At 36.6% G+C, this 23,607-nt stretch overlaps 1 protein-coding gene across 7 annotated transcripts in view; it reads left to right on the top strand.

Moving 5' to 3' along the window:
• Nucleotides 1-23,607, top strand: part of pde10a (phosphodiesterase 10A) — an 87,912-nt gene that overhangs the window by 55,672 nt on the left and 8,633 nt on the right. For all 7 annotated transcript variants that reach the window (XM_028006088.1, XM_028006087.1, XM_028006089.1 and 4 more), the window contains 15 exons: nt 7,900-7,928; nt 9,414-9,534; nt 10,897-10,946; nt 11,036-11,176; nt 15,396-15,551; nt 16,552-16,602; nt 17,121-17,179; nt 17,758-17,809; nt 18,118-18,260; nt 19,086-19,178; nt 19,334-19,520; nt 20,738-20,880; nt 22,202-22,285; nt 22,366-22,516; nt 22,621-22,776. In XM_028006088.1, coding sequence (XP_027861889.1) covers nt 7,900-7,928; nt 9,414-9,534; nt 10,897-10,946; nt 11,036-11,176; nt 15,396-15,551; nt 16,552-16,602; nt 17,121-17,179; nt 17,758-17,809; nt 18,118-18,260; nt 19,086-19,178; nt 19,334-19,520; nt 20,738-20,880; nt 22,202-22,285; nt 22,366-22,516; nt 22,621-22,776 — 1,616 coding nt within the window. The remainder of the gene's footprint in view (nt 1-7,899; nt 7,929-9,413; nt 9,535-10,896; nt 10,947-11,035; nt 11,177-15,395; nt 15,552-16,551; nt 16,603-17,120; nt 17,180-17,757; nt 17,810-18,117; nt 18,261-19,085; nt 19,179-19,333; nt 19,521-20,737; nt 20,881-22,201; nt 22,286-22,365; nt 22,517-22,620; nt 22,777-23,607) is intronic.

The raw sequence follows: 23,607 nt of genomic DNA on the forward strand, positions 1-23,607 counted from the left end.
ATTTATTCAATAATTGCATAAAGGCTTTTTGAATTAAAATATTCCATATTTGTCGATATGTGATGTAATTAATTGCAATTAATTAAATTAACTCTATTAAGAGTCTTACTCAAGTCCCACTGCTATATTTTACATATTCAGCATTTTTGATATCACAATGTAGTAAGTACCAGACAGATATTCTCTAATATGTATTCGGCACATATGAATTCAGCACACTTCTCTAGCCTTCATTAAGAGGCAGGGGAACCACCAGACAGGTGGTCACTCTATCCCAGGACAACAAAAGACACACAGGACAGACAACCAGCCACACACCGTCGTATCTAAATCTGTCATGTTTTTTCTTTCAGAATTATAATATGAAAAGATATAAGAGCCTTCCTCCCACAAGTGCTTGTTGCTATCTCGTTCTCTGTATGGTGCCTTCACTGATCATCCATCCATCCATTTTCTGTACACCGTTGTCCCTAGTGGGGTCGGGAGGTGCTGGTGCCTATCTCCAGCTAACGAGGCGGGGGCCACCCTGGACAGGTCGCCAGGACAAACAACCATGCACACACACACTCACACCTAGGGAGAATTTAGAGAGACAAATTAACCTGACAGTCATGTTTTTGGACTGTGGGAGGAAGCCGGAGTACCTGGAGAGAACCCACGCATGAACAGGGAGAACATGCAAACTCCGTGCAGAAAGACCCTGGGCCGGGAATCGAACTCAGGACCTTCTTGCTGCAAGGCAACATTGTTACCTGCCACTATGCAGCCTGCCTTCACTGATCAGAAAATTATTTTTTAATTTCCATGCAGCTGCTCATTAGCTAGAGATGATCAATGTGTAAACTTCTGTTCAACAGCTTATTTCTTGCACTAAATTGCTCTTATTTAGTTCTTTTCTTGCATTTACAAGATGTACTATTTTCATAGTAATTAGTTTATACATGTTATAAGTCCATAGATAAGATGTGATTTATGTATGTAATCACATTATATGGCCATATAGATACCGTATACGTATGTGTTTATTATTCAGGAAGAAGAGGGAAGTTTTGTGCTAAATCAGAGTAGCAGCTCTAGGATTGCACCATCTGCTTGTCTCTGGGCTCTCCCCAGTAATATTACTCACTGTACTTCCTCTGTTAGACTACGATGAGCAGACCGCTCGGCTCCACTCTGAAGAGTCTCTGTAGGTTCATCTTGTTGGCCATAACCACTCGCAGTACAAGTTACATCTAATTTTTGGTTCCTCAAACAGCCTGAAAGGTCAGACCGATGACGGGAATATACGAATTGAAGACATTTCCCTTGCTTTTCTTTTGTTGTGCAGCCATGTTTAGTTCTGTCCATGATAACACTGATGGAGAAAAAAACAAGATACATTCAATATCTTGTTTATATGTTGTTGTTTTTTTAGGCCAGGCCTTTTAGTGATTGATCTGATATTTTTATGCGTGTACCACCACCAGCAGCATAAGGGGGAGGAGGAGGACTTGTCATCATGTGATCGTCACTGAGATAACCGCTGCTTCCTGGAAGCAAGCCTTGCAGCCGGGCTTGTTCTCACTTATCATGTGACAGACAACATTGGATTACATAAATCAGTTTGTCCGAGCATGAACGAGTTGTGTGTGTGTGGCTGTGTATTTGCGTGTGTGTGTGTTTTAGCATTTCTCACCATATAAGGTCCAATTTTGCAACAAATACTACATTGTGGGGACCCACTACCCAGGCTTTGGGCCTAATAAGAAGAACTGTTTTTGGGTCAGGATCAGGCTATAGAAATTAATAAAAAAATTAATAAATGGAAGTCAATGGAAAGTCCTTGTAAAGATAGATTATTAGTGTGTGTCTAGAAAGGTTATGTTACTGCCTGTAATTCAAGAAAAAGCCTCCACCTTTATGCACTATTATGCAGCTGTATTTATTACAAATTTAGCTTCTCCCAATAGCAAAATTTTATCTGTTACTTTTTTTTTTCTGGTCATTATACTTTTTTCATGAAAATGATTTTTTCTTTTTAAAACACAACTTAAGCATGTTATAAGAACATTATTATGTGTCACTGGCTCTGTTTACGTTGCCTTTCGATGTATCGTGGGATAATTAATTTCTCCCAAACTCTCTGCTGCGTCCATCCAGGAACGCCTCGGTACTCGACTGCAGCCTCACACACGGACACAAGCTCATAGAGGAAATATAATGCCTGTTTATGTTCAGCTTCAGCTCTGAAATTTCAGCTCATGAAGGTGGAGCTACTCGGTAAAATCTGGTTAATGTTCAACAATCTCAGTTTGAAAAATTTATTTTTATTGTTTTTGGATTCTGATTGTGAACTGCGAAAGTTTGAAATTGCAATACTTTATTACAGCAGAGTCTCTAAAACATTTATAAGGTACCATTTATTTTTGTTTTTAAACTATTTTCTTGTTTATATAAACCATAAATACTGGTTACTTTTATTAGTGCTTCAATTAAACATAATTAAATTGATTTTATGTTTTGATTTTTGTTATCGTTTTCTAAAGCAACAAATGGTTAACTGGCTGTTAAGGATGGGTAATGGAAAACTCTGAGGATAAGTGAATCACTGGGCTTGGGCATTTTTTTTGTTTCAATACCAGAGGGAAAAAGCCTGGCTGAGCTTTTTAGCAGCTGATGCTGTTTCCTGAGTTGTATTTAGAGGCTGATCAGAAGCACACAAAGCTGGTTTTGTGTACCAGAAGCTCACATCTCAGGACTGTGATAACAGACCGGGCTCACCTGCAGGGCTTTCCATCAGGAGGATGCAGCTTCAAGAGCTCAAATCACTTGCTCTCTGTGGAAATTTAGTGACCTAGTTAATTATTTTCTGCTTGTTTGCTCTAAACATCCTTTCATTATTCACCGGCTGTACAGTTGTAGCAAGATGTTTGACAGAAGCCTTGTAATAATGTCAATTAAACACTGTCCCAATTAATTTTTTTTTTTTTTTTCAGGCTTTTAGCTCAGTACCATAATTGAAAGCATTAATAATAGTATAATAGCCATATTGGTATCTAACGTTACATAAAACAAAGGCACCAGCTTTGGCTTTGGCAGCATAGCAACCACCAGGTCAACCACGAGGTGCTGACCGCTGAGTCACTCCTGGTTAACCGACCTGTGGGACGCTGTGGATCTGTGGCGGCGGATCAATAAAGCTCCCATTAAGCTCTGTGCACATTAGACCCAGCTGACTGAGAGGCTTGTTTTCCTGTGAAACATTAAAGACATGCATGGAGCTGTTCATATCCTCTGTGTGCATCTATAGGTCATGTGTTATAAGGTCTCATTATAGATCATTAACTCTGAGATGATGGATCAGATGTGTGCTTTTATCCTTCAGCTGACATGTGACATCAGTGTGAGGAAATTGCTCCAAAAACAGAAAAAGAAAGTATTATTTTGTACAACATATGGAAACTTTTGTGGAGATTTTTTATTTCTCTAAAGTGAACTAAAGTGAACATTTATTTCTCGGCAGTGTTGTGTAGAATTGAGTGTTTTGAGCTTTACATTATGTTATTCCCTCATCTAAAACATACCTGGAGTAATTGTTTTAATCATTGATATTTTTTTTTAACATAGTTACTTAATTGTGCTATAAAATGGCAGTTTTAAAGGAATTATTGAATAAGTTCTTTGAATTGAACAGCTTTGTTTGTTAAATGTCAAAGGCGACCTTCAAACTGAGTGCTGTGTAATAAATTTTAAACCAGTATGACATAACACATATAAATCTTTTAACAAAAGGTTCACGAGAAGTTTCAACAGTTCCATAAAGTTAGAAGTGCACATCCCACAGGTCTTGCTACACAGTCCTGTTTGGTGTTCACTGCCAGCTCTGCTGCCAGGATGTTTTCTAAGAAAGTCTCAGTTCTTTCTTTTTGTATTTACTGAAAGCATAACAACTCCATGAAAATATGGGATGGTATTAAGCGACTGTTGCATAGCTAAGTGCTTCAAATGATGACCTGCACATTCACCTGAGGCACGCTCCCTGAGGACAAGTGGTCCTGTTGGGATTAATTCACCAACATATCTGATGAAACAGAGATGTTGTTCTTGCTGAATAAGTTGAGCAAATTGTCATTTTCTCCCACTTTCATCTAAGTGGGATAAGGTATGTGGACTTTTTGACCCACACCAAACAAAACCAACTAAACACACTGAAGCCTTACTGGTTTCTAGGAAAAACATTGATTGGAAAAGCATGCTGAGGCTGTAGCTGGTGCAAAACGGGCATGGCTGTGCATGCAAACCTTAAGAAAACCTTTGGAAGTTGTCCAAGCAGCCACCTGCTTCTGCATAGCAGCTCAAATTTAAAGGCCATCAGGTTTTATAGCTCTGAGGTTTCAAGGGATCATTATCATAAATATCAAACTATTCTGGATCTTTTGTTGACGCATTTCAATATTTATTTTCCAACATGGGATGATGTCAGAACACACAAACTAACAGAAACAAGATTTGAGTGCAAAAGTTTCAATTAATGATACATTTTCTCATTAATGTGAAAATTAATGAGAAAGGGCATTAATACAGGACACAGGGCAATGATGTTGTTGCCCTGTGTCATTCATTAATGACACAGGGCAACAATATGCCCTGTGTCCTCTGATACAGGGCATATTCTCTGCATTAGGATATTTTGCTAAATATCTTCTGATATTTTTGTTTTAGCTCGGTTGTCTAAATTGTACCTTTAGTTGTATAAAGAGTGAGGATGGATGACATTTATGCAAGAAGAACAAATACTGCCCTCAGCTGCCGTTAATAACATTTATATATATATATCATTAAATAATTTCAGTATAATTAAATAATTTCAATCTTTGTATGTATTTATTATGTACACAGCATGCATCAGTTTATTAACACAGTTTAGTTTCTGCTGTAATTACTGATGTTTAACAGCTCCCAGTCTCTCTCCAGTCACTAGTTTGGTCAGATTTAGTCTTCAAAGCCATCTGTTTGTGAAATATCTAGACTTCTAGAAGTCAGAAAAGGTCGTGTCTAAAAGAAACGCTCCCCTTTATAAAGGGATTTGAAGTCTTTTTCAAGTGCAGCTTTCAGTCCTCTGATTGACGTCACGCCTGGCCAGGGGTTCACTCTAAAATAAGTCTCATGGCTAAGTTAGGAAACTCATAGCGTACTGGAGGAATGTTTAAAACAACAAACAATGTGGCTGGCTGTAAAAGCCCTCTTCACATCTTCATAGGGATTTGTTTCACCAACTCTGGTCAGAACTTTAGCTTGTATTTCTAAAACGTGTAAACCTTTGTGCATGGTATTTTTCAAATGAAATATGATCAAAGGGGTCTCAATAGTTACTGTTCTGGTGTGTTGTTGACCCTGGTTTGATGAAGAGCCCCTGGAGCCGTATGTTTGATTTTTATCCCAAGTAGCTCTCCAAGACTCCATGTCAGAAACTTTTAGGACTGGCTGAAACTTTTGTTATTGTCACTGAAAGTATTTTCATCCAATTTCAACAGCTGGAAATCACAAGAATAAATTTCACTCGAAGTCAGAAGGTTTTACAGTTCATATTCTTTCTTACTTCAGATTTATTCCTTCATAAGTTATTCGAAAAGTGTTTTAGAGCTGATAATGAAGTAAATGTGCATACTAGGTTCAGTTTGGACGATATAACCATGTTAGCTTTGAAGGCACATATAAACAATATGACATAGTTTTAGCATTTACATGGAGTATGATTTCAAATCTGGGTTTCCCCTGATGACCACGGTATTTGTCATCTTTCACACTAATGCTCATAGTGGAAAAGCTGTGAAGGAAAGAAAGACTATAATGGTTGCTGCAGCTTGGTGTCTGTGAAGTGTCACCCTGTCAGAAAAAGTTCATCTCTACTTCAGACCGAAAGCTGTGTGGGTGAGCATGAAACAGTAGTCATCAAGAAACGGCTTTAAAGTAAAGCACCTAGTTTCTGAAGCATGAGAAAAACTCGTTTCTGTAAGGCTTGTTCGCACATGATTAGCTTGAATTGTGGAAAACAACAAAAAAGGAGCTGAATTATCAATGAGTCATATCAAAACTGAGAGATAATGAGCTAGCTAATACCTTTTAAATACATATTCTAGGAGACTTACATTTGAGTTTATTGAATACCTCCTGAGTATATGAGCAAAGGTATATTGTATATATTTCAGGCGAATTGTTTAACAGAACATGTGGTTATTATTTTTTCTTTTTCAATTTTATACATTGACCATTTTTTTGCCTTCAATGCAAAAAAATAACTTTTAGGACTTTTAAAGGCTTTAGAAATACATTTTACCGTCCTTTTTTTTCAAAATGTGCATTATTGATAACATTTATAATTTCAGTTCATGACTTTACCAAACTTTTAACCCCCAATATGTCAGTTTTAACAATAAAAGTATTTATTTTTAGAAAAACAAAAATAAATAATTTCTGATTTTTGTTCATTTTGTAGATATTTTTCATGTAGCATATATTAAAATTTGTAAAAATTAAAAATTGACACCAAAACTAATTGTGTTTTTTTTTAAATAATTGTTTAAAAAAGTTAAAAGTGCTCGATCAGCTGATTGCAACTGTGAAACATTCTCAAATTTGATAAAATTACCTTCATCCAGTGAATTAAACTGATGAAGTCATAGCTTTATCTCCGTCGACAGAGACACAAGATGACGAACTTGATTTGTGTACGTAGTTACACAGTTCATAAAATATGTGACAAAATCTGGTTGGATATATTTTTTGTCGTATTGCAACCCCACACTTTTTGGTTTTGTTCAAAATGTTTCAATTCAACTACTGTTGGGAGGACCACATATGCTTTTGCTTATTTACAACTTGTGCTGTCAGCTCACTGCAATCGATCATTGTGCTAATTTGCAGAAAAGCACACACCCAGATTTCAAATAGTCAAGACACATGAATGTTCAGCTTTAGAGATTTTAATTCAGAAAACAGCTTGAATTGTTAGAATTTTGATTAGGATAAACATTTATTAGGATTATTAGATGAAACTATAAGAAACTGGCAGCTATGATAAACAACTGTAGATGAGAAAAGACCTGAATGGCGTGAGTTAATAATTCTGTTGAAGGATGCTTGTTTTGAGCATTGAGTTGTAATGGATTTTACATTAAGTACAACAGTAGGAGCAATCCCTGCCTGGAAAATAAGAGAAAACAATTTCATAGAGTAGTCAAGCTAACAGCTGCTCAGAGAAACTTCTAATCAAGAGCAAATTTCTAATATCTAAAGCAAAATATTCTGGTAGTTTAAGGTGATTATTGTTGTGTACAACACAGGTGGCTAATATTAGTGATTTAAATAACTACATCTTGCAAAATGGTGTGAGCTGTTTTGAAGTTTTGGTTCAAACATCTTGGAAATTTGAGTTAGTTTTAGTTTAAATGACAGAAATTCACTTTAATACACCACCCTGCATGTTTATGGGCACTGCTGGCAAAAATGTGCAAAAGGGCTGAAACTGCGTGTAGCCATTTACTATGTGTCAACACATTTGCCCTCCAGAAATGGAATTGTCTGTTGTCGCTCCCATTTTGAAGAGCAGTTACGAAACATGGGCCCCACAGAATGCTCAAAAGTTTTTAATAAAGTTGTTTTTAATTTTAAAAAAACAACAATATTTGTAGATTGTTTTTTTGGTTGCTGCTGTTTTTTGGAAACATTGCCAATTGTTTGAAAATTTGCAGAAAATGTATGTGACACAGCAAATTATAGTCAAATAACTGTTGATACATTTTTATTTTTGGTTGATTTCTACATAAATTACACAAGTTAAACAGATAAAAGACAAATAAATCACATGATTAAGTAACATATTGAAACACTCAGCTTGTTACCATTTTTTTGTCTTTACAGATGGCACATCGACTAAAGAAGTCAGCAGGGTAAGTTTTTGTGTTATACTTAAACCTAACTTACTTATTAAATTAAATGATTCATCCAGGACATGTGTGGGTCTATATTTGGAAAAAGGGCAGCTAACCTCTCTGTAGACCCTACACATGCTGGACACAAACTGTTAAACTTTTATCTTCAGGTTAGTGCTACAGAGTGCTATTTGCAAAAACCAGACCCCACAGAGACAGTTTGTTCTCCCAGGCTGCCTCTCTGATGAACGCAATGAACACCTTATACCCTGAGCAGTGAGCTACTCTGCTGTGAAGCAAAATGAGCATATTCCACTTTTTCTTTTCTTCATATATATAATAAATCCCTGTACATACTGTTCTTTTTAGCCTTTTTTTTATTCCTCTAAAGATTTTCTATTTATACTTAGTGTCTGTACACAGTGAGCACTTCAAACCAACATCAAAAAGGCCGATGTTCCTTGTTTGTGCACACAATCATGGTCAATAAAACTGATTCTAATTTAGATTAATTAGCATCTATCTGGCCTGTCAGTTGTTTGCTAACCTATCATAATGCTGTTGCTAATGTTTTCTAACAAACTGCTGAGACCTTTAAAGAAAAGACAGATTTTTATATTATTTGCTATGTTTTATTTAGAGGTAGAAGAGTAAAGGAGTTTAAAGACTAATGCAGACCACACTTTTCAGATCTTATATTGTTTAACATGTCATAGTTAATTTAATTGAAACATTTTCAAACAAACGAACCGTTGCCCGAACAGTTTTGCAGTCAGTCCAGTGCTTTCTTCTATTATCTACAGGATGGCACTGATTTACTGTATGATGCTATTAACAAGCATTTCTAAAGCTTAAGACTCCAGTGTGCATTTTATTACAACTAATTAGCCATAAAGAAATTGGAAAAAAAACTCCCCCGTGTCACACCTAAACTCGCACCTTTTCCCGGTCACATTCGGGGATCTGAGCCGTCCACCTCTGTAGAATAAACTTATGACACAGGAAAATAAATGAGGTTCCCTCAACCCCACAGTGCGTCATCCATACGTCTGCGCAAACAGGATGTGGGAGGGCAGAAAGCGTCCCGTTGGGGATGCTTTCTAGTGCACCACTCTCCCTGCTGTCCTGTCCTCACCCTCTCTGCAGGCGCAGAAATAGACATCTCTTTGGCCTCGTAAAAAGGGCCGGAGGTTTGTCTTTTTGCACAGTGACGATTTTAACGCTGAGGCTCTGCAGCAGGGCTTGTCGGGACTCCAGTCAGAACTGTGGGTTTTATGACCTTCTCTGGAGCCACTGGGGATCTCTAAGCTAAAACACAGCAGTGAGAGGGAATGTCATCGAGTCGTGGAGGAGAATATTTTGGTCAATGGCAAAAAGATAATGTTCTTTCCCTCAGTTAAAAAGAGAAAGTATCTTCCTTTTCTATGAAGTGTATAAATCAACATGTGCCACAAAGTGCAAATTGTTTCCATTTTTTTAAATGTTTTGTGTTTTGTCCGGCAGTACCAGGACACAAACATGCAGGGTGTGGTGTATGAACTGAACAGCTTCATGGAGCAGCGGCTGGACATTGGAGGAGATAACAAACTTCTGCTCTATGAGTTGTCCAACATAATCAAAACAGGTACAAGCATATAAATGCATACTAAACCTTATTACACAAATGCTACAACAAAATGTCACATAGAACAGCTAGATTTTTTTTTCTGACGGAAAATAATCTGCCTGTTTATGACAAATTTCTGGATAAACATCTCTCAATGAACTTGGGGTCAAACACTCAGAATTCCAGAGGGGGATTTTTATGATTAAAAATAACTCTGAAGAAGCCATTAAAGTCCATATTTCATATTTTTCTTAACATCTTTTCTTTTTTAGTTGTGTTCAGACTTCTAAAACATGATACTTACATTTATTTCCTCCTCCAGAGTCAATATATATTTAGCTTTAAGGAAAGAAACCAGCATTATATATGGAACATGAAGTCTGGGCATCAGTGCATAAACATGATGGCCACCCAAGATGACAGTAGTGATCGCCAAGTTCCAGCTGGAAAGTAAGCTAATAAGGCAAAGATTAATACGTCGACTTGTCCAGTGAGACAGAGGAGAGAGAAATGATATCTGGGAGCAGTAGCAATGAGACCTAGCTGTCCAGTGCCCTCAAAAGAGATTAAAAGACTTTCTATGACAAGTCCAGTCTGCCTTTAACTTGACACAGTAACCACTTCTGACAAAAGTTCAGATAAAAGTCAAGCATCCCGGCAGCATTCGGGTAGTTTCTGCTGCAGAGATGACCTGCATTCTTACTCAAAGGCAAAAATGCAGGTCATGTCTGCGTTGTCTAAAATATGATGAAATATGCTTTTTAAGATTAAAGTCACACTCAGTGAAGACTTCAGATAACATCTGTATGTGTTACATGTCTGTCTAAAGAAAAATTGACAGATTCACTGTTCTGTTTGCTGTGCCAGATCATAACTGTGGTGTTAACTAGATGATTAAAAAACCTTAAGTATATGTGGAAAAAGACAAAAAATAGGTTGGTCAGTGACTGAGATATGTGCCGGGTAAACTCCTTTATCCCCAACACAGAGAACCATACATACAATAGTGATTAAATGTTTCCGAGTGAACTAAATATGCCAGTTCACCCGAAGCAAATCACTCATTAACTTCCTGATAATCTGAGTATTGTGTGCTGCAGCCGCCTCTCTGATGTCACATTGTATGATAACATGACCTATATCGGAGTGTGAAATGGGACTGGAGAGGAGGACTAGGAATGAGATGAACTGGAAGGCAGTGAAAGCCTCGGTCAGAGTACACTTGTTGCTATGTGGGCCATTGTTAGACGATTCGATTGCAGCTGCCTGCTTGTTATGCTTTTTGTCTACGTCTGTCCTTAATCGATTGGAGAAAATGTCTGAGAATGCAAACTGCTGAAGTAAGCTGCATCTAAGCACATGTATGTCTTCTCTCTGCAGCAACAAATGCTGATAGTTTTGCACTTTATTTCTTGGGAGAATGCAACAATGTGAGTTGATTGAATTTACTCATTAAAGTTACCTTTTCTTTCTCTGTGTGTTTTTCATCATCTGTTGTTACTTTTCCTTTTTTTAACAGAGTTTATGTTTATACACTCCAAGGGGGGCCAAGGATGGCGGTCCAAGTCTCGTCCCGTCTGGCCCCATCTCATACGGGACAACCATTGCCGCTTACGTTGCCAAGACTCGCAAAACACTGCTAGTGGAGGACATCATAGGGGTACGACAGCTCTCTTTAAACCAGAATGAGGTCACACTAATCAGAATTTGACAGTATTGATAGTTTAGTCGCTGAACTGTTTGCAGAGCCTTACAAATAAGCTTTTATTTATTTATTTATTTATTTATTTTTTACCCCTCCAGGGGGTCTTTTGTGGGCTCTAGTGTCCCTTATATGAAAGTAGGCTGACAGGAAAGGGGGAATGAGAGGGGGGAAGACATGGGGCAAATATTGTCGGGTCCGGGAGTCGAACCGGCGACGGCCGCGTCGAGGACTCAAGGCCTCCAAACATGGGTCGCGCTATCCCCTACGCCACCACGGCACGCCACAAGACTTTTTTTTTTTTTAATTTTTTTATTTAAATCTTTATTCATTTCATTCAATACAAAAAAAAAATTTAATACAAAGAAAAAAAATAAAATAATTTAAAAATGAAATGAAAGGTAGCAGAAAGAAGAAAATAATCTTATAATATCTGCCCCTTTTTCTCAACTATGGATCAAAACAACAAAAAACAAACAAACAAAAAAAAAAAAAAAAAAATTAAAATTGTTTTGATTTGTCTTATGTGACAAAAAAAAGAAAACAAAGGAAGAACAAAGAAACAAGGTCAATCATCAATCTCAACTGAACAATACTATACTTTGACTTTATACTATTTCATACTTCTTCAAAAAAACAATCTTTAACATTCTTTTAAACATGTGTAATGATTTAACATTTTTAACATCGTTTTGCAGGTCGTTCCACAGTTTGACTCCTTGTATCGAAGTACATCGTTCTTTCAAACAAGTTCTGAATTTAGGTTTCTTAAAAATCTGTGTCCCCTTAAGGTTATAACCACTCTCTCTCTTTTCAAAATTTTTTTTGATGTTTAAGGGTAATGTTTTTAGGTGTGCCTTATACATAACCAACAAAATATTATAATCAACTAAATCATTGAATTTCAAAAACCTCAAATTACAAAATAATGTATTTGTTGGATATTTACCATGTTTTCGAGCAATAACTCTTATTGCCCTTTTTTGCAAAACAAAAACAGATTTTGTACTAGTATAACATGCCTTTCCCCATACCTCAACACAATAAACCAAGTGTGGAACAATTAGTGCATTATACAACATAAATAGTGCATGATCATTCAGAAAATCCTGTACTTTATAAAGCACTGCAATTGATTTTGCTAATTTTGTTCTTAAATAATTCAAATGGGATTTCCATGATAATTTCTCGTCAATTATCACACCCAAAAATTTCACCTCACTAACTCTACAAATCTCTACACCATCAACTTTAAATGGAGTGTTTACAGTTCTTTGTCTCCTTGTAAATAACATATAATTTGTTTTGTCCAAATTTAAAGATAATTTATTAAGTTTGAACCATTTATGTATTTGCATAAATTCTATTTTCATTTCTTTTAACATCCCTTTTATATCATTGCCCTGACAAAAAAAAGTGGTATCATCCGCAAATAGAATACATTTGAAAAACCCTGATACATTTACCAAATCATTTACATATAAGATGAACAACTTTGGTCCAAGTACTGAGCCCTGTGGAACTCCACATGTAATTTCACAAAATTCGGATCTAGTATCATGTACTTGTACAAACTGTTTTCTATTCTCCAGGTAGCTCGAAATCCACTGTAATGCCGGCCCTCTAATCCCGTATTTAATAAGTTTTTTGAGTAAAATGCTATGGTCAATCGTGTCGAATGCTTTCTTTAGATCGACATAAATGCTGGCACTATATTGTTTTTGATCAATAGCATTTGTTATATGTTCTGTCAGTTCCATAAGGGCCATTGATGTCGAATTTTTGGCTCTAAATCCATATTGACTACTACTTAGTATATTATTTTTATCTATAAATGTATCTAATCTATTTACAAATAGTTTCTCCAAAATTTTTGAGAACTGTGGCAACAACGATATCGGTCTGTAATTACTAAACATACATTTCTCACCATTTTTGTAAATGGGAATTACCTTTGCTATTTTCATGGCGTCTGGAAATTTTCCTGATGAGAATGACAAATTACAGATATAGGTGAATGGTTTAATTACATAAGACATAATTTCCTTTACAAATTTCATATCCATATTTACCCAATCCTTTGATTTTTTATTCGCCATTTTGTTTACGATACTCAGTATTTCTTTCTCATCCGTTTCTCCAAGAAAGATGCTGTTTGGACAACTCCCAATTTTTTGGGTAACGTCGCTATCATCTTTTGGTATCTGAGCAGCAAGTCTTGGACCAACATTTACGTAATAATGATTGAATTCGTTTGCTATTTCATTCCGATCATAAATTTCAGTATTTTCTTTTAAAAAGTGTGTTGCAATACCAGATTTTATTGTATGCTTTGTAGAAACACTATGTATAACTGTCCATATTGCTTTTGTGTCACCGTTACTTTTTGTTAATAGGTCGGTATAATATTCTTTTTTATGTTTTCTTATAATCCATGTCAATTTATTTTTATATTTCTTATATCTATCCTCTGCTTCTTTCGTTTTTAACATCAAAAAGGATGAATACAAATTATTCTTTTTTTTACAAGCATTTCTCAACCCTTTTGTCATCCATGGCTTGTCAACAGCATCTTTCTTAACAAAATTAGTTGTCATACAATGTCTTTTATACAGAACTCCCAAAATATTCATAAACTCATCATATGCTCTGTGTACATCATCCACATATACATTAGTCCAATTTTGTTGACACAAATCATTTATCAATTTATCCAAATTTTTTTTTGACATATTGAACACTTTTTTCGTTGGCACAGGTACAGTAATAATTTTCTGGTGATTTTTGTAAATAGCAAAAACTGGTAAATGATCACTTATATCGATTTTGAAGAGTCCACTCAGCACCTCTCCGTCCGTAATATTAGTAAAAATATTGTCAATTATTGTGGCAGAGTGTGTCGTAATTCTTGTTGGTTTTGATATCAATGGAAAGAAGACTTCAATATACTTTACAGAGATTTTATGTAACAGACCAGAATAAAGTAGTGCAAAATTGTGAAGTGGGACGAAATTTAAAAGGTTTAATGCTCACCAAGGTGAACACTAAGAGTCTCAAACTTCTTCAAGAGATTTAATAAGAGAAGAAACCAAGAAGCTGCAGACATTAATAGATCAATAAGAGGAATCTTTGAATGTGATTACCATTAGTCTATCATTTGTAGAGTGATGGACTCTACAAATCTGAGTGGCAAGAAGATGTTTGTTGTTGAAAGAAAGCCATCAAAGTCCCATTTACAATTTGCGACAAACTATGTAGTTCTGCACATTAGATGACATCAAAATTTGAACAGTTAGATAAAACCAACAATGCACATCACCCTGAAAAGACAGTCTCCACTGTGAAACATGGTAGTGGCAACATTATGGTGTGGGTTGCTTTCCTTTAGCAGGTGCAGAAAAACTGGTCAGAGTAGAGAGGCAGTTTGATGTGACTAAAAAACAGGAAAGTCCTGGAAGAAAACCTGTTGGTGGCATGGTTTAGATCAAATTCAGTCCCAAATCCATCTGAGAATCAATGGCAAGATTTAAAAATAGTGCTTTGTAAATGTTCTTCATGCAGCCTGACTGAGCTTTGGCTAGTTTTGTAAAGATGAAGGGGTAAATTTTTCCATTTCCAAGCTGCTGAGGGACTGAATACAAATGCATGAATGATTTTTCTTCTTTGAAAACTAAGTATGAATTTTCTTTCTTCCTCTTCTTCACAATTATCCACTTCTTTGTGATGGTTCATCACATTAGATCCTAATAATTAATAATCAAGTTTGTGGTTACAAAATGACAAAATTTGTAAGAAACGTTATAGAGGTTATGAATATTTGCACCATAAGCAGAAAACATGATGTATATTTTCATTGTAACTTCCAGGCTAATTTGCCTGTTTTGATTAGAGAACAGAATTTGACAAACCAGGGACTTTTCCAGCTTGAAGTCAGTCTGAACAGGAAAATTTCTAAAACAGATTCCAGAAGAAAATATCAACAAAGATCTTTTGTGACGGGAAATCCACCAGTCTAAACAAATCTCAGCAAACAAGTCAATCAAACAACCCAAGCAGTTGAATGTAGAATGCAAGTCACATTTTTGTGCATGGCTGTAGGCTTTCCTATGATACACTGTTGTAACACACATGCAGTTTAGTTGGGTAGACATTTGGACGGGTCTCTCTGTATTTGCAGGACGAGCGATTTCCGGACGGCACAGGGCAGGACTCAGGGATCCATGTTCACTCTGTCCTGTGTCTCCCCATCCTCACTGCCATTGGGGACCTCATCGCCATCCTGGAGCTACATCGGCACTGGGGCAGGGATCCTTTCAACCTAAGACACCAAGAGGTCAGCCCAAATCAGAACAAGGACACCTGCAACTTTTTAAATAAGGGTGAATGAAGCAGAATGAATTGAAATGTGCCCAAGATCCTGGTAGAAGAGGGGTGAAGCCGAGAGCAACGTAAAGACGCTGCGCTGCTTTAAATACTGACAACTATCACTAGACGTCTATTGCAAATATTTATAACCTTCTGAGGTAATTAGGTTGCTTTATTGTGTTTCACTGAATGACAACAGCTGTAACATTTAATATCCAAGCTGTTGCTGATAGTTTTCAAATTTTTAGAAAGTAGAAATGTTTTTACGGTAGAAAAATGTGAGTGGTGTTCACTTTTGCAGCTACTGAAAATCATTTTTGACAACCTATTACTCATTAAACGGGTTGTGTTTGGAACTTAAAATCGGATGTTATTTGTATTTTCTTTTTCTCTTTTGTTATTTCGCTTGTTTTTTAACTGGTACAAAAGAGTTATTGTAGCTACAAACTCTTAATATGCAGGGCAATAAGTTTAAAAATCCCAACAAAGTTTTTGTTTGTTTGTAATTAGTTGAAAAATAATACAAAATCCTATATGTTGAGATGGATACAAATCTTATACCCGTGTAAGCTAGATTAACCTGCATGTGTTCGATTTGACTTCTTGCCACTTCATCATGTTGGTTCTACAGCTCTCACATTGAGTCTCATTTACACCACATCCTGATGGGAGTACCTTTTTCCACTACCTTTGCAGCTGCACAGGTTGCATGCAGTTTGTTTGTTTTCCAAATAAATCTGCGAAACATTAAAGCTCTGTAAGCAGAAACCAGAACAGCAAGCATGTGATGCTTTTCTGTAGGATTTTAGCTGAGTATGCAGAGCTGCACTGAATTTGTGAGAGAGCTAGCTTGACTGTGACTGTTTTAAAAATGTCAAAATGTGTCCAGGTGGCTTGAATTTATTGATTTTCTGTCTCCAGAACTTTAAAACTAAGTTTACCTTTTTTTTTTTTTTTTTTTTTTGCAGGTTGCAACAGCAAATTTAGCTTGGGCATCTGTTGCCATTCATCAAGTACAGGTAGGCATGCCTGCATACAGATCTGATCTGAATTTGAGCTTGCCCCCTCTAACAGATGTGCTGCAGTTCTCCTCCTGAGCCTCTGGCAACAAGGTGTACCCTACCGTTTATTATGCTTCTGGATGACATTGTTTGTTCTGGTTCTGCACTGGGGAAATCCACTGTGTACAGGAACCGGGTTGTCAGTATGCCCAGTCCAATCAACAAGACCATGCGTTCAACAAACATCTCCCCTGAGACGTCATTATGTTTTATGAAAAAGATAACATAGTACCCCAGAGGAACGGTGTCCCACTGCAGCTCTGGCCACAGTGGACCTCTGAGCCTCGGTTAGCTCCAAAGCGCTGCTTGCTGCTGACACACTCCGTTGTTACAGACACGAGAAGACGGCCCGCGAGCCTGTTTGTAGACAGTGAGCCGCTTCGCTTACAGAACATGCTGGATGTGTTTTGAGAAAAGAAAAGAGAAAGTTCTTCATACATCTGTGTGTCTGATCCTGACCTATTTTTCTTTATTAGATGTGCAGAGGCCTTGCCAAACAGACTGAGCTTAATGACTTCCTACTAGATGTGTCAAAGTAAGAGCTGCACTGAGATCTGCTTCTGTAACTCTTAATGAAAGCTGCTGAAAACCTGTGAAGTTTGTTTTTACACCATGATCCTAAAATTTGAAAATTTTTTCAAGTGTGGCAGCGATTTAACTGCATTCACGACAACACAAGTCCTAAATAAACATTGTGTTTACGCAGTAGGAGTAATAATTATATTTTAACAAACTTATAGTGCACTGCAAACATATTAATACTCCTGAAACTTTTCCACATTTTGTTACATTACAACCACAAACTTGTACATAATGTGTATATTTGATGGATTTTTATGTGACAACAAAAGTCAACCATGATGGTAAAAAATAATTTTGTCTTTGCTTAAAAAAAAAAACTCTGGCTGGTGTGCATTTGCTTTTTGTACTAATACACCAACCTTATGTTGGTGTGTCACATAAAATCCTAATAAAAAGCTCTGAAATTTGTGTCTACAACACAACAAATGTGGATTAGCTTAAGCAGGATTGTAGCGTTTACAATTTTAATGTGAAAGTCAGCAGAGCTTTGTTTGTTAAAATATCTCAATGTGTTGTTTTCTTTTTGCACAGAACATACTTTGATAACATTGTGGCAATAGATTCTCTACTTGAACATATTATGGTGAGTCTGACTTATGCTTTATCAGTTTTTCTTTACAGCTATATTAGGGAAATTGACTCTATAAAAATATTTATAACCAATAAAATATGATTATTTTGAGGGGAGTTCTTCCTCTAACGTCTCCTCTGGCTAAAATTATTGGTTGGGTGTCATCAGATTGAAACTGTAAAATGATCAACTTTGAATAACCAGCTTATTTCTTCCAACAAAGATTAAACCAGTAGTATGTTAGTCACTAACACTAAACTGATGATTCCTTGTTGGTTTAACCATCTATAAAATGATGTGCCCCTTCTTTTGCTTTACAGATATATGCAAAAAACCTGGTGAATGCAGACAGATGTGCGCTCTTCCAGGTAGATCACAGCAACAAAGAACTGTACTCCGACCTGTTCGACATCGGGGAGGAGAAGGAAGGCAAACCTGTGTTTAGGAAAACAAAAGAAATAAGGTTTATAACCTTTTCATCCTATACTCTAACTCTGAAGTGGTTTTCAGATTTGTATTTTTATGTTTTAGATTTCATCTTGAAAGACAGATTCCTGTACTTAAATCACTAATGTTTTGTGGTAAAAGCAAGTGAGAAAAAAAGTCACTTCATAAATATTAACATCACAAACACAAAGATTAATGTGTTTTTTGGGGTGATTGTGTTATTGACCAACACACTGCAAAAAACACAAAATCTTACTATGCATTTTTCTCATATTATAAGTTATAAAATGTTCCACTTGTTCCACTGGCAGATTATTTCATTTATAACAAGTATTTTTTCCATCAGGAATCATTGACAAATTAATTATTGACTTAAAACAGCTCCTATATCTTGTTGAAAGTAACTTACATGTTAGTTTTGAGTTATTTCAAGTGTGGTAAGATATTTACACTAGAAACTAGGCCAAAAAAGACACCTGAAAAGATTTTGTGTTTTTGCAGTATTGTAAAAAATATTAACATCACAACCACAAACTTTAATGTACTTTTGGGGTGATTAATGGTCTAGTCAAAATTTAAATATTAAATCCACCTCTAAGTGTGCAAAAAAATGAAAAAATATATAAATTCTTTTTCCTCTTTACGTTTATCCAGTATATTTGTCTTGCTATGTCACATAAAGTCTCTGCAAAATATAGTGAATATATCAGTACTTCAAGGAACAGCATTCAGATAATATCTGACTTTACTGTAGGATATCATCATATTTGTTCACATATAGCTCTTTAAATTAATGTTTATCCAATAAATGCTTCCACTCTCCCATCTCGTGTCTCTGCAGGTTTTCCATAGACAAAGGAATAGCTGGCCAAGTAGCTCGGACAGGGGAAGTCTTAAATATCCCAGATGCCTATGCAGACCCACGGTTCAACCGGTAAATCACTGCTCTCTTTATCATCTCATTGTTTAAATATCATTAAGTGGAATGTGTTAGAATCACAAACAAAACCCACTTGTCTAAACCTGTAAGCAACATGAAGTTAAATGTCAAACTGATGCCTTTCTCTCTGTTCATGTGCTCTCTGATAGAGAGGTAGACCTCAAAACTGGCTACACCACACGGAACATCCTGTGCATGCCCATTGTGAGCAGGGGGACCGTTATCGGTGTGGTGCAGATGGTGAACAAGCTAAGCGGAAGTGCCTTCACTAACACCGATGAGAACAACTTTAAGATGTTTGCTGTCTTTTGTGCTCTGGCCTTACACTGTGCAAATGTGAGTATCCCACACAAGCTTAAATGTTTTTGATGGAATACCTAAAAATCTCTTGAAGGGATGGGAGATATTGACTTAAAATTTTCTGGCAATATTTTGTGGTACTATTGTGATAATGATAAAAATTATGGCAAAAAAACAATAAAACAACTATTTAATACTTCTTTTTGTAGGTAACTTTATGACTGTAAAAACAGCAAACGCAAATATTGATCACGAAAAATATTCCCATTTGAAACAGGCTTCTCCATGATGCCACATATTTAAAAAGTGAGATTTATATCACTAAACAGCCTGCACAAAGCAACTTTATTTAATCATATTTTTAAATTTCCTGATTGCCCACTATCTGTTTGACAATAGCGGGGAAAATAGTAAAAACATTTCTGATAATACCGCTAGTTTTGGTTTTTCTTTAACATCATTAATTGAAATTTATTGTGACGATGACAAAAGAAAATTCTTATCAACAAATTTTTCACAATAAATGATAAACGGTACAATAATCTGTGACAGTCCAGATCGGTGGTTATTGTCAGCTGACCCTCAGCGTTCTCCACTCTTCATGTTTGTTGCAGCTTATGTGCTACTGTGTAATTATAATTTCCCTCCACATCAAGACTGCAGTTTCTATTTGTAGTTTCCATTACCTAGAAATATGAATAAAAACTGACGATTATCTCTTTCATGAATAACACTAAACTCCCAGCTCTTGCATTGTGTGGTCTGTCTATCAAATTGTCCGCTCAATGCGCGACCCGAGTCACTGTCGGCTCCATGTGACATGCTTACGCAGGGAACGGCGTCACAAAGTTGGTCTTAAAATTGATGCGGGATGTTAATATTTTAAGACGAGCGCTCTCTCGCATCCGTCCAGTGACAGGATTTATGTTTGGCTGTGATTTATGCCCCACATCTCTAGGAAACGTAACTTTGGCCGGCTCCTGATTCGCAGTGATTTACACGGGGCCCGGGCGCCTGTACCTGGCCGCTTCCACCGCCCGTTTGTCTGCACGGGGGGACAGGGACACAAACCAGATGTGGAGGGAGGCCGGGGAAAAAGCCGTCTTTTAGTGAAATTACAGCAGTGACGCATGAAGAGTTTCACATCATGCTCAGGGCTTCTGTGTGATTTACTGCTCTCGAGTGTTCAGCGTGTGTGTTGACATTTTAAAGAGCGATTCCCGCTCTGCGGCCTCGCCGCTGTCTCTCTGCAGATGTACCACAGGATCCGGCACTCTGAATGCATCTACAGAGTGACGATGGAAAAGCTTTCCTATCACAGCATCTGCACGTCAGAGGAGTGGAAGACCCTCACCCAGCTCAACCTTCCTGAACCCATTTACAAAGAAATTGAAACGTGAGTGAATAAAAGTATTCACACCCTTTAAACCTTAAGGATTGTTTTCACGTTGCAACCACACTTTTTGCTGTGTTTTATTTGGAGTTTATGGGATGCAAAATCAAGTAGAGTTGTTGTGAAATGGAAGGGAAAGGATTTCAAATATTTGTACAGATAAATATCTGAAAAGGGTGGCATGCATTAGAAGCTTTGCACATCAAGAAATGGAAATCTTTCCAAACAGCTCAAGTTTGGTCAGACTGAGTGTGAACGGAAATGTTCAGGTCTTTCCAGATTGTTAACCATTTTATTGAGGTTTTCTTCTAGTATTGCCCTGCATTTATTTCTCTCTCTGACCAGCTTCCCTGTCTCTGCTTTAAGAAAACAGTCTCATAGCATGATGCTGCCACCAACGTATTTCATAATATAGCACGATTCCCTGCAGGTTCTCCAGAAGGCTTGTTAAGTGTTTCTTTGATTAATAGTCTTCTTTATCCAGCATGTCAGTTTATATCAGCACTTTTCAACCTTTATAACAATTATTCTGCCTAGTTAAGACTCAATAGAGCCACAAATGTTTTTGGAAAAATATTTTCCAAAAACACAAATAATTTTAAATAATTTTTTAAAATGTCTACTGTAGGAAATTAATTATTTTTAAAGAACAATAACTTTATTTCTGTTTTTAGGTTTTAAAATAAATAAAGCCATAGAAAAAGAAGATTGATATATTCTACAGGAAGTTATTTGTAGAAACAAAATGCACAAAATGAAGCATGTAGTTGTGAACCTAAGTACAAGAAAATGGTTCTGAAAAATATTGATGGTACTTTCAGTGTCATTCTCCAATGCAATTGTTCCATGAAGAAAAGTGTTAAAACATGCATTTTTTATTATAGCAATATTCTTAAACATTAGCTTGTTCTTTATCATTTTTAATGAAAGTTATTAAGAACCATCATTGAAAGAGTCACTTGCAGTTCCGGAGTTGAAGGTCGCAAAGTCCTAGTTTAGATGGACGACCAAGTAGAAAACAAAGAAATATTGTATTAGGCTCTTTACATTTTTAGATAACTGTTTGAACAGCTGGACTTCTGAAAGGGGCTGAGGAGAACTGCATGCTACACTTTTCAGATTTTTATTACTTCCGCTTCATAATTTTTGGCTACTGTCATATGAATCCCCAGTAGCATATATTAAAGTTTGTGGTTGAAATGTGAACATGTGAAAAATAAATATTTTGCAAGCCACTGGATGAAATCCTGATTCTGTGTGTAAGCCAAATGTTTGTGAACAAAATGATGAGTTTACATGCTGATCATGTTATGTCTTCCTCCAGGTTCCAGTTTGACATCAGTCCCTTTGAGGAGATTTGGCCGGCCGTCTTCATCTACATGGTTCACAGCTCCTGTGGAAAGTCCAGGTAATGCCACGGAAGCAGGACGTTGTTAGTCTCTAATTCTCTTGGTAATCTTTTCTTTTTTATTTTCTATATGTGTTCAGCTTTGAGCTGGAGAAGCTCTGCAGATTCACCATGTCAGTGCGGAAAAACTACCGCCGTGTGCCCTACCACAACTGGAAGCACGCGGTCACAGTGGCACACTGCATGTTCGTCATCCTGCAGAAAACCACCGGGATCTTCACAGAGCTAGAGGTTTGTGTCACGCTTGGCTTATTAAAAAAAAGCGCCAATAATTAAGATTAATTATCAATTGTAGTCGCTTTCGTTTCTTGCCAATGAGCCTCCTTCTTTTGCAGAAGAAGGGTTTGTTGGTAGCCTGTCTATGTCACGATCTGGACCATCGAGGTTACAGCAACACATACCTGCAGAAGTTTGACCATCCACTGGCTGCTCTGTACTCCACCTCCACCATGGAGCAGCACCACTTCTCCCAGACTGTCTCCATCCTGCAGGTAGAGCTCCTTTACGATACACTCGGTGCACTGTAAATAAGATATCAGTTTATTATAATCAGAATTTATATGAAATTATTTTTGGCTGAAACAATTAATCAGATTAATCGTGATGAATTGATTATGAAATAATTGTCAATTAATTTAGTAATTGGTTAATCACTAACTGGAGTATACAGACTCAAAAGAGCAGTAATTAAGTCAAAACTGTACATACGCATATATACACTGTACAGTTGCATCCAAGATGAAATCAAACCTTCTTTGTCTGCAAATATTTTCTAGCCAAAGCTCATTATAGATTCACCTGGTTCAAATTCTGTAAAAAGAAAATAGTGACAGACCACAGTACATCAAAGTTGCTATGTTTTTTTTTTTTCCTTTTGAGCTTTCAACCTGTTTGTTATGGAGCATGTTTGATTTCAAAATGTTGACAGCTTTTTGGAAATCTGAGTCACAAAGTTAAGGTAAGGGTCTACTCTCTTTAGGGGAATATACACAAACATCAGACATAGGTATTTTAGTAATGCTAACCATGCTAAAAGCTAATTTGAGATGCAATAAATCCAGAATTATTTTTGTCACATTGGAATAATCGCATCTTGACAAAACGTCTGGGGAAAAAAGGATTTTCTGTGTCTTTTTATATAAAAATCCTGAAGAAGAAAAGACAGTCAGAGAAGGAAAAACAAGAACTCAGAAATAAGCATCAAAATTCTAACGGAGACATTTCTACTTCTTGCACATCTTTACCACAGGTGGCAATAATTTTGGAGATTGCTGTTTGGTTGTGGTGCTGCAAAAGAGATGCTCTCGTACTGGACCAAAGAG

Source organism: Xiphophorus couchianus, chromosome 22 (genome assembly GCF_001444195.1).
Source record: "Xiphophorus couchianus chromosome 22, X_couchianus-1.0, whole genome shotgun sequence".
NCBI classification, from domain to species: Eukaryota; Metazoa; Chordata; class Actinopteri; order Cyprinodontiformes; family Poeciliidae; genus Xiphophorus; species Xiphophorus couchianus.